Source organism: Drosophila mojavensis, unplaced genomic scaffold (assembly GCF_018153725.1).
Source record: "Drosophila mojavensis isolate 15081-1352.22 unplaced genomic scaffold, ASM1815372v1 contig_74, whole genome shotgun sequence".
NCBI lineage: Eukaryota > Metazoa > Arthropoda > Insecta > Diptera > Drosophilidae > Drosophila > Drosophila mojavensis.
This window is the reverse complement of record NW_025318899.1, coordinates 14,820,618-14,829,771: the sequence shown is the minus strand read 5'-3', so window position 1 is coordinate 14,829,771 and position 9,154 is coordinate 14,820,618. Positions and strand designations below refer to the sequence as shown.

Sequence of the window (9,154 nt, the reverse complement as noted above, 5' to 3'; positions counted from 1 at the left end):
AAATGTTCCAGCTGTCTGCTCCGCTCTGCTTGCCCTTCCATCACTTGACAAATGACGAGCAGTCGGACTGTGTCAGGTGTTTGGCAATAGCTAAAGCTGCCCCTGCTCATAAATAACGCACTCGTCTCGATTTGGCTATAGAATCTATAGAAATACCAAAGCACATATGGCGTATGAGCAACGCATCAGCTCGAACAGTTAAGCGTTAACGATTAGCCCCAGACAATGAGGACCCAAGTTGATGCTGCTGTTGCTGCTGGCGACTAGCTAATGATGAACTGACAGATCTTTAGGAGGTGGGCCAGTGCTCTGATTCCAGCCAGTGGATGGCGAGCACACAAGTGGCCATTGGCACGAAGCCAATTCGATGCTTGACATTTATTATGATTGGCTTATTAGGGCAGCTACTCGCAGCAACAACCTGGGCCATAGTCGAGGGCAGCTGCCGGAGGTTACAGGGTATCCATGAGTAGCGCCTGTAGCCGGCCCATTGATGGCATATGCCAATGGGGCCATTAACAAACTGTTTGAGCGAGCAAAGGCACATTTGTAATCTCGATGCGAAACGAGCATAAAAGCAATGTAAATATATGTATGTACATATGTATGCATATATTTATATCAATAAAATGAAATTAATTGTAAATTTAAATCTACAGCAAATAATCAGCAGCGTATAGCTTAGTGCTCATAGGCGTACTCTTGAACACTATAGATGAATTATAATATACAGCTATGTAATATACAAATATATATAAAGTTACCATCATATTCTTCGTTAATGTAGAATGTTTTACATGGTTCTCATGCCATAGTCCCACTATTTAGAAACTTGAGTGTTTTTATTTGAATTCTTGTCAAGTTTTGTTTAAGCAAAATATTTTAATTCAAGCATACAAAAATAAACATTTTATTAATACAAATTTCATAGCTCATTTCGTATTCTTAATAGTCGTATACTAATCATTTTGGGGGCTCGCAACAGAAGCCAGTTCAATACAACTTGGCAACGAGCGCGTGGCAAATGCATACATACAAGCACACACATACACACTGACACACACACACAAATAGATATATATATCTGTATTTCTATTACCCCAGCAAACCTGTAGAGCTTATGAATATTTAAGCGCCAACCGGCGAATTGTTTTAAGAAATCCAAAAAGCAAAAAAGAAATACAACGACTGGATATCAGTAACGATTCGGGTGCTTTGCATAATTATCAAAGTTTACATTGGGCAAAGGGAAAGAAATTTACTAGAGCAACAACATTATAGACGAAGCTACGCTCAAAACATAAATAATAGAACTTGCAATGTAATTGCGATAAACAAATAAACAAATAATATGCAGTTGATGATAACAGGTAACAGCACCTGTTCCAGTAAACAAATTCTGCAATTTGTAATTAAATATGCGAATATATTAATGAATAGCAACAATAAGAAAAACAGCTAGATTCTTATCGTAAACAGAATACTAGTTTGACATATATTTAAATGAGCAGGATTTTCAACTGATCAACAAGATCAGCCGAGATGTGGGCCTATATAAGGCCAGATTTCAGCGTGCCGTGGCCATAGTCTATTTGTGAAGATCTACGGATCGCAGCTGAAGTCTACAGAATAAACCTTATATAACGCGTGTGAGGAAGAGTTTTGCATAAATTGAGTCTGAGTGATAATGGTAAAGATTTGCTTGTGAATATGCCAAGAGTAGTTATATAATCCGACAAAGTGAAGGAACTCACTATGAAAGTGTTTTTTTATGAATGACTAAGGAAATACCAAGACAAATATATTGATCGTCACTTAAAAGTTAATTTATGTCTACCTAAATCTGCATATTTAGTCAGTCAAACTAAACCTATTACTTTCTTTTGCTCTTATCTTTCTCTATAGACCAGCTATACTGACAAAGGATCCAAAGTAAGCAATTCATATATATTTTAATCAATGATCGGTGTTATTAACCTATGATTCGTATTTAGCCAGAAGCCGGAAAATTCTTAAGCTTTGATCATCTAACGTTTTACGTTGGCAACGCCAAGCAGGCGGCCAGCTATTATACGACCCGATTGGGCTTTGAACCACTTGGCTATCAGGGATTGGAGACGGGCGAACGACGCTATGCGAAGCATGCTGTGCGCCAGAACAAGATTGTCTTTGTGTTTGTATCGGCGTATGAGACCGATAACGAGGAGCATGGCTTGCACTTGATGCGCCACGGTGACGGTGTCAAGGATGTGGCCTTCGAAGTGGAGGATTTGAATGCAATTTTTAACCTGGCGGTCTCCCGTGGCGCTGAAGTTGTGCGCGACATTTGGGAGGAGAGCGATGACCAGGGTTTTGTGAGATTTGCCACCATTAAGACGGTAAGTTGTCGACTTTAAATTAAATAACACAAAATTAAAATTCTCTTACTCTCTTTGCAGTACGGCGATACGACTCACACTTTTGTGGAGCGCAATGGCTACAAGGGCGACTTTTTGCCTGGCTTTCAGCGCGGCATCAAGGATGTACTGCTGGAACATCTGCCGCCGGCAAAGTTGAACTTCATCGACCATGTGGTGGGCAATCAGCCGGACTTGCAAATGGAGAGCGTTGCTGCTTGGTATGAGCGCATTTTGCAGTTCCATCGTTTCTGGTCTGTGGACGATTCTCAGATACACACGGAATACTCGGCGCTGCGGTCCATCGTCATGGCCAACTACGAAGAGACTGTGAAAATGCCCATCAACGAGCCAGCCAATGGCAAAAAGAAGTCCCAGATTCAAGAGTATGTGGACTACTATGGCGGAGCAGGTGTGCAGCACATAGCGCTCAATACAGATGATATTATTGGAGCTGTGACTAACTTGCGGGCACGCGGCACGGAGTTCTTGACCATTCCTCCGTCGTACTATGATATACTGCAGGAGCAGCTGTCGCACAGTCGCACTAAAATTAAGGAGGATATGGAAATACTGAAGAAACTGAACATTCTGGTTGATTTCGATGAGAATGGTTACCTGTTGCAGATCTTTACGAAGAACTGCCAGGACAGGCCAACGCTCTTCCTGGAGGTCATTCAGCGTTTCAATCACAATGTAAGATTTATATTCAGTCGTCATTCGATTGGTGTTTAATTATCAATTTTATTCTAGGGATTCGGCGCCGGCAACTTCAAGTCGCTCTTCACTGCGATTGAGATCGAACAGGCCAAACGTGGCAATTTGTAACTTACGATTAAGATGTAATGATATGTTCTTAGAAATATAAAGCATTTGCCAATGGCTATTAAAATCCATCTATAAGTCTTATTTCTTTCGTCCTTCGACAAAGCGACGATCAACATGAACTTTGCTGCGTGGATCTTCATCCGTAAACGAAACCATGTGCGGGTTCCAAAAGCCGGGTGGTGTGTTGTTTTCGAATTCCCTTTCGTGTCTGCAATTATTTAGATACATTTGTATCTTTTCGTCATTTAAGTTCGTGCCCATAAATGTGATAAACTGTAAGAAATATATGTGCATGAAACAATGAAAATGGAGAAAAGTAAAATATATTTACCTTTTCGCACTGTGGGCAAGTAATATTGTAGCGTTGCTTTAAACTTAATTCGGGTTCTTCTTTGACTACAATGGGACGGGGAAATATTTCCTCCTCCTCGTCTGCATCTTCCTGGTCATCGTCCATTTCAAAGTCAGCTGGCAACTTGGTTGATTCATTACCAAAAGGAGTTGGCAGCTCTGTTAGCGGCTCATGTTTCACCCTAACAACATCAGCACTTGGTTTTACTTTGGCTGCCTCTGATTGACGCTTTCGAATTAGCTCCGCTTCGAAATCCTGTAGTTTTGTCAGCGAAACTTTGTCATCCTCTTTTATGACCTCTTCCATAAAAGCCATAGTATTCAGAGAGGTATTTTCAGTAATGTTATCATCAATAAACACAATATCCTTTGTGGCAGGTGTGAGCAGCACTACGCTTGACGTATCTGAAGTGCCGCTCAAAGACGGTAGAGCAAGTCCTGAAGCTGGCTGAGATGCTGACGGGTCTGGACATAGATCAAAGAATGAATCATCGTCATCCATTTCAAACACGGGAGTCTTATTGCTTATTGGTGTCTTTGCGATGTCGGCGATAGGTTTGATATCTGAGACGCTGTTGTTGTCGACTCTGCAAACTTATTAATGGTTAATTTTTGTTATAATAGAGCTTAATATAAAAGTGCAACCTACTAACCTCTGTAAAAGGGAACGTGATTGCTTAGCATGTTTTAGCGAAGAATATAAATTCGGACTGGAGTCAATAATATCTTTATCGCAGGATATATTATTGCTCTTGGGAGCATCGAATTGCAAGCGAGTTTGCTTTAATCTTGGTGAATCGCTGCGTATTGTGAGCGACATTTTCGTCTTACCCATTGGCAGTCGGTCTTTCGGTACTTTGCCCAGCCAGGGGCTGTTGGCATCTGTTGTTGCTGCAGTTGTAGTAGTTGTCGTTGTTGCAGTTGTGCTAGCCGGTTGTTCATTTTCGCAATTTCGTGTGTTTGACTTGCGACGCGTCTTCCAGGGTTTGTAAGGACTGATAGGTGGCTCCGTTTCTGTAATAATTTCTTCCTCGTCATCATCCGAACAAAGAGCAATATTCATATTAAGTGAGCTCTGACTCTCAGGTATCAATGGAGACGTTTGCGCCTGTTGCGTGTTGCTATGTTTAATTTGGGGTTTTTTGGGCGACAATCTACGACGTTTGGGGCTTGACTTAAGGCGTTGCTCCTGTCCCTGTCGCAGCATATCAAGAGCGGTATGGAGCTTTTCGTTACGCTTGTTTAATTGACTAATAGTTGTTTCCTTTTCTGCACACAGACCCTGCATCACTATAAGAAAATGTGTCATATTTAATGTGCTCTAGCTCAGCTATTAGCGGCTTACTTAAAAAGTGTTCTTTAATGGTATCCATAGCTTTCAAAAAGCATTTGATTGTTGCGTCACTTTTGCCTTGACACGCGGTACACTTCATATTAGCAGCAAGTATAAGTATTATTGCTTAGAAAATAAATAATAATTTTAATCTTTGTTTTTATTTTGAGTGGGAAAATTCAGTGCTCTAGGGATGGAAGCTCAAATATAAATTTAAAAACGTAATGACCATGGATTGTCTGGCAACGCTTGCAACCAGTGTTTGTTAACAGTTTAGTGCTAGCAGTGCTAATTAACGACAGCGGTAAATTTACTCACTCGTGTTGATTTTTAGGTAGAAAATATAATTTTATTAATTAAACTTTAGATGGCACACTTACGTGAAAGCACAGACAAGGCCTTAAAGCTTTTACGTACCTTGCCGCGCGTACAAATTGGCAATCTACGACCAAATCCAAACTCCAAGCAGAACGTGAGTAAAATCTGTGACCGGTTGAATAACATTGCAATCAATCCATGTTCTCATAACATTTTCTTCAATTTGTAGGACAAACGCGGGCGTGCACAACATGGTGGCGACAAACATGGTGCCGGCAATAAAGGGTCTGGCCAGCGACAGAATTTTATGCGCTTGGGCTACGAAACGGGAAATCAACCTTTCTACTTGCGCTTTCCCTACGAGCCCTATTACAAGGGACACCACATGCGCCGAGAATATCCGCCAATTTCGATGCTACAGCTACAGGTGCTGATCGACACCAATCGCATTGATATCAGCCAACCGATTGACATCGCCACTCTGTGCAATTCTGGCCTAATGACGCTGAAACCTGCAGAGCTTCAGTATGGATTTCAGTTGACTGACGAAGGATTGGACAATTTCAAGGCCAAGATTAACATCGAAGTGCAGCATGCAAGTGAAGCGGTCATAGCAGCTGTGGAGCGCAATGGCGGTGTTATCCGCACTGCTTACTATGATCCACGCAGCCTTCACATACTTTCCAATCCGAAGAAATGGTTCGAAAAGGGAGTGCCTATTCCACTGCGAATGCTGCCGCCACAGGATGCTGTTGAGTACTACACAGATGCCAGGAATCGCGGCTATTTAGCCAATCCTGAGGAGATAAGTAAGGAGCGCTTGGTACTGGCACAAAAATATGGCTATGAGCTGCCTCGTATCGAGGATGACCCAAACTATGAAATGCTCACTGCAGCCAAGGATCCACGGCAGCTATTTCATGGGTTAGAACCAGGTTGGCTAATAAACCTAGTAGACAAAACAATAGTCAAGTTAAAAACAACATAAGCCTTATTTGTTTGTTACTATACTTTGTTAAATAAAGATTGTATTGTAAAACGGTGTTTTGGTTACAGAGAATACTAGTATTTAATATACATATTTATATATATATCTATCCACTAATTGTCATTTTATATAAACACCTGTTTAGCGGACAGTCTCTCCATAAAAGGCTTAACCAAGAAGTTAGTGGCAAAGCAAAAGATCAGACCAAATGTTATAGAAATAGGCAGAGCGGGCAAGGCCTTGCGCCAAATGGCCAATAGCAGCAGGGTCAGGCAAAGGCCAATCAATATGGCCACGAAGCAGGCAATTGTAGTGGTCCAGTCGCCATAGGTAGATGCTTTACCGACCAGCACGGAATAGAAGATGAAATCGCCTAGTCCAAGCTTTATGCCACCTATAAATTAGATAATAAAATAATATTTAGCATAAGTATATCCATATATAAATCCGTATACTTACGTTCTTCCTGAGGCTCCGGTTGCTGCTGTTCGGGCGCAGGTACTGTGCGGTATTCATTTGCTCGACGTGGATTGCCGCTTTGTGTGCTTTGTACCTCAATTTGGCGACGCGCCACACGATTGTTGAGATTCGCAGACCATTCCTGTGTGAAGCCTGCAGCTTCCTCTGTTAAATTGTAGAAAATACATATTTAAATTATTGTTGGAAGTAAAATTAAAGTAGATAGACATATAGACACTCTAGCACCATTTAAACAACTAAACCAGAAGAAATTTCGACATGCACTAACATTTGCGCTAAATCAGGCAACTGACAATTCTATCACTCCAGGAATCGAAAGGTGATTCCATATTCTCTAATTTAGGCGCAAATCACAAGACAAAGTTTATAGTACACAAGCGAAATAATATACTTTTAAGAGGTTAATAAAATTATAAAAAATAAATGCATATGTACCGTTTCCGTGCAAATTTGTTTTAAATGTCACAAGTGGCATACCTTCAGCAGCCGCCTGATTGTCCTGCTGGCGCTGATTGACGCGTGCGGTACTTGTGCGCGAAGTACTTGGGCGACAGTTGCTTGAGCATGTCGGTAGCTCCGGTGAGGCCAACGAGTTGTGTGTGGTTCGCGTTGTAGCAGTCGAGTTGCTGTTTGATGGCGATGATGTGGCTGTTGACAATGGTTGGGCTTGAGGTTGTGATTCTGATTCTGATTGTGATTGGGGTTGCTCTGGGGCATAGTGTGTACCCATGTAGGTATAAATGACCGTAGCTATAAAGACATTGACAATGAGAGAGCCATCTTATCATGGAGAGAGAAGCTCACTTACAGGAATAGATCAAAGCAGGAAAGATCTGCTCGTTGCGCTCCTGTGCCGTCTCTACCAATATGCGCAGAGGTCCCCGTGGTGACAATACAGCTATGAGATCTGTAATCAAGAGATAAATTGAAACCTATTTTAAAAATATGGAATATAAAAGACAAAACTATACCCCATACGGAGATGGCTGCTAGCACAGCCCAGGCGGTCCATTCAGGCAGATATTTAATAAACACCAGGGCCATCAGAGCTGCTACGAATATAAGGTAGCCCTGTTGCAATCGCAATGGGCCCTGCCAATGTATGGCTATCATGCCAGCTACGCCGAAGTTCCACATAATCAGCACAGCCGTCGGATAGTCCATGGGAATGTTGTATGCACGGAGCAACTCCTCCAAGTACAAGTAAGAGAAAATAAATAGGAGCATAAACGAAGAGAGTATAAGCCAGCCGTGTATGACGCGATAGCAACGTTTCTTATATAGGACGATGAGCAATATGGTCATTACTACCACGACGCTCATAAGTATCAGGGAGTTGCCTAAGGCATTCCAAAACTTAATACTCGGCTCCGGTGAGAGCTCATGAAACGGTGTGTAAAGCCTGTCAATGGATGAAGAAATGTGAGTTATGGAAATATTGATAGTCTATTGAGTACACTCACAGATAAACATCTGTGCTGTTGTAGAAGCTGATTGAGTTAATGGTGGCCACAACAACCAACATGCATAGCGAAACTGGCACAAATAGCTTGATGACATGTTGGGCACCATATTTAAGGCCCTGCTCCTCTTCGGCAGGTTGTCCAGGTTCACCATCACCGCCACCGCCGCCGCCTGCACTAAGTCTTGAAGGCCGAGATGCCGATTCACGGATGACAACACTGGGTACGGCTAGTACAGCCTGCAGATTACGAAAAGATTAGCTATGTAATTAATATAAAGTTTTTAATTAAACTTGCCCCATCAGCTTGATCTGCGTTGTTCATTTGCTCCTGATTTCCATTCGAACCGTAATTGTTGCGTTGGTGTGCTTGTTGTCGCCTTGGAGGACGCTCCAAACGCTCTGCTGCGCCGCTCAGGCTGCCATGAGCGCCAGCTGACGCCGCCGACGAAGACGACGAAGATGGGGCTACGTGTGCGTCCATGAGCGGTGTGCGTTCGTTAGCCGCCGCCTCCTCAGCTTCTGTAGACGCCCACCGTGATGCCGTAGTTGGAGGACGCTACTTTAAATGTTCGCAATATGGAGTGCGTCAGTATGATGATTGATTGAATGGGATGACTTAAGTATTCTCTACATACAATTACTGGTATTTAAAATTAAAAGCTTCCCAGCTTGAAAAACTTTTTCAGTTTCTGAACGACTCATAGACTGCTAGAGATGAGCAGCCCAAAAAAAGCAAATTTATCGACAATATTAATACACACAGAATAAAAAGAACTTTAAAAATAACTATTAGAATTATTTTAGTTCGATTTCAACAATGAACAAACTTATTTTCAAAACTTAATCATTTGATTTAGTAAATATGTTATTGCTCAACAAATCATCGATGCAACATGTTTTGACATGTTTTGTTTGCAGCATGACATCACAAAGTTCGATATGGTTTTTACAATGTCTATCGTTTAGCTGTCATATAACAATCGATGTCTATTATT

At 41.8% G+C, this 9,154-nt stretch overlaps 4 protein-coding genes across 8 annotated transcripts; 2 read left to right on the top strand and 2 right to left on the bottom strand.

Annotated features, from left to right (window-relative positions):
• Positions 1–1,504: 1,504 nt before the first annotated feature.
• Positions 1,505–3,292, top strand: LOC6582565 (4-hydroxyphenylpyruvate dioxygenase). The gene is made up of 5 exons (XM_002008230.4): positions 1,505–1,690; positions 1,906–1,932; positions 1,995–2,378; positions 2,439–3,092; positions 3,150–3,292. Exons 1-5 carry the CDS (start codon positions 1,688–1,690, stop codon positions 3,222–3,224), a joined length of 1,143 nt encoding a protein of 380 aa, XP_002008266.2. The 5' UTR covers positions 1,505–1,687; the 3' UTR covers positions 3,225–3,292.
• On the bottom strand, positions 3,121–5,053 carry LOC6582564. Of its 3 annotated transcripts, XM_002008229.4 has the most exons (4): positions 4,921–5,053; positions 4,229–4,865; positions 3,556–4,162; positions 3,121–3,497 (listed from the first exon to the last, which is right to left on the bottom strand). In XM_002008229.4, exons 1-4 carry the CDS (start codon positions 5,006–5,008, stop codon positions 3,303–3,305), a joined length of 1,527 nt encoding a protein of 508 aa, XP_002008265.2. In that variant the 5' UTR covers positions 5,009–5,053; the 3' UTR covers positions 3,121–3,302. The 3 variants fall into 3 exon arrangements, with proteins under 3 accessions (XP_002008265.2, XP_015017999.1, XP_015017998.2); XM_015162513.3 differs by lacking the exon at positions 4,921–5,053 and having other exon boundaries at positions 3,556–4,169; positions 4,229–4,358; XM_015162512.3 differs by lacking the exon at positions 3,121–3,497 and having other exon boundaries at positions 4,001–4,169.
• A 17-nt stretch (positions 5,054–5,070) lies between these two features.
• On the top strand, positions 5,071–6,265 carry LOC6582563 (39S ribosomal protein L15, mitochondrial). Its single transcript, XM_002008228.2, has 3 exons — positions 5,071–5,212; positions 5,276–5,380; positions 5,456–6,265. The coding sequence occupies exons 2-3, from the start codon at positions 5,276–5,278 to the stop codon at positions 6,212–6,214; spliced, it is 864 nt and encodes a 287-aa protein (XP_002008264.1). The 5' UTR covers positions 5,071–5,212; the 3' UTR covers positions 6,215–6,265.
• LOC6582562 (presenilin homolog) lies at positions 6,221–9,033 on the bottom strand. Of its 3 annotated transcripts, none has more exons than XM_015162510.3 (8): positions 8,795–9,033; positions 8,455–8,718; positions 8,158–8,396; positions 7,666–8,096; positions 7,503–7,601; positions 7,130–7,444; positions 6,674–6,838; positions 6,221–6,608 (listed from the first exon to the last, which is right to left on the bottom strand). In XM_015162510.3, the coding sequence occupies exons 2-8, from the start codon at positions 8,638–8,640 to the stop codon at positions 6,340–6,342; spliced, it is 1,704 nt and encodes a 567-aa protein (XP_015017996.2). In that variant the 5' UTR covers positions 8,641–8,718; positions 8,795–9,033; the 3' UTR covers positions 6,221–6,339. The 3 variants fall into 3 exon arrangements, with proteins under 3 accessions (XP_015017996.2, XP_043865765.1, XP_002008263.3); XM_044009830.1 differs by having other exon boundaries at positions 8,455–8,715; positions 8,795–8,813; XM_002008227.4 differs by having other exon boundaries at positions 7,172–7,444; positions 8,455–8,878.
• Between the last annotated feature and the right edge of the window lie 121 nt (positions 9,034–9,154).

Bases quoted from the DNA above. Each gene is read 5' to 3' on its own strand.
- LOC6582563 (XM_002008228.2), top strand. From the start codon at position 5,276: ATGGCACACTTACGTGAAAGCACAGACAAGGCCTTAAAGCTTTTACGT. The intron at 5,381-5,455 runs GTGAGTAAAATC...TTCAATTTGTAG, and splicing joins ATCCAAACTCCAAGCAGAAC to GACAAACGCGGGCGTGCACA.
- LOC6582562 (XM_015162510.3), bottom strand. From the start codon at position 8,640: ATGGACGCACACGTAGCCCCATCTTCGTCGTCTTCGTCGGCGGCGTCA. The intron at 8,097-8,157 runs GTGAGTGTACTC...ATCCATTGACAG, and splicing joins AACAGCACAGATGTTTATCT to GCTTTACACACCGTTTCATG. The intron at 7,445-7,502 runs GTAAGTGAGCTT...ATGTCTTTATAG, and splicing joins TCCTGCTTTGATCTATTCCT to CTACGGTCATTTATACCTAC.
- LOC6582564 (XM_002008229.4), bottom strand. From the start codon at position 5,008: ATGAAGTGTACCGCGTGTCAAGGCAAAAGTGACGCAACAATCAAATGC. The intron at 4,163-4,228 runs GTTAGTAGGTTG...ATAAGTTTGCAG, and splicing joins TCACGTTCCCTTTTACAGAG to AGTCGACAACAACAGCGTCT. The intron at 3,498-3,555 runs GTAAATATATTT...TATTTCTTACAG, and splicing joins CTTGCCCACAGTGCGAAAAG to TTTATCACATTTATGGGCAC.
- LOC6582565 (XM_002008230.4), top strand. The intron at 1,933-1,994 runs GTAAGCAATTCA...ATTCGTATTTAG, and splicing joins ATACTGACAAAGGATCCAAA to CCAGAAGCCGGAAAATTCTT. The intron at 2,379-2,438 runs GTAAGTTGTCGA...CTCTCTTTGCAG, and splicing joins GATTTGCCACCATTAAGACG to TACGGCGATACGACTCACAC.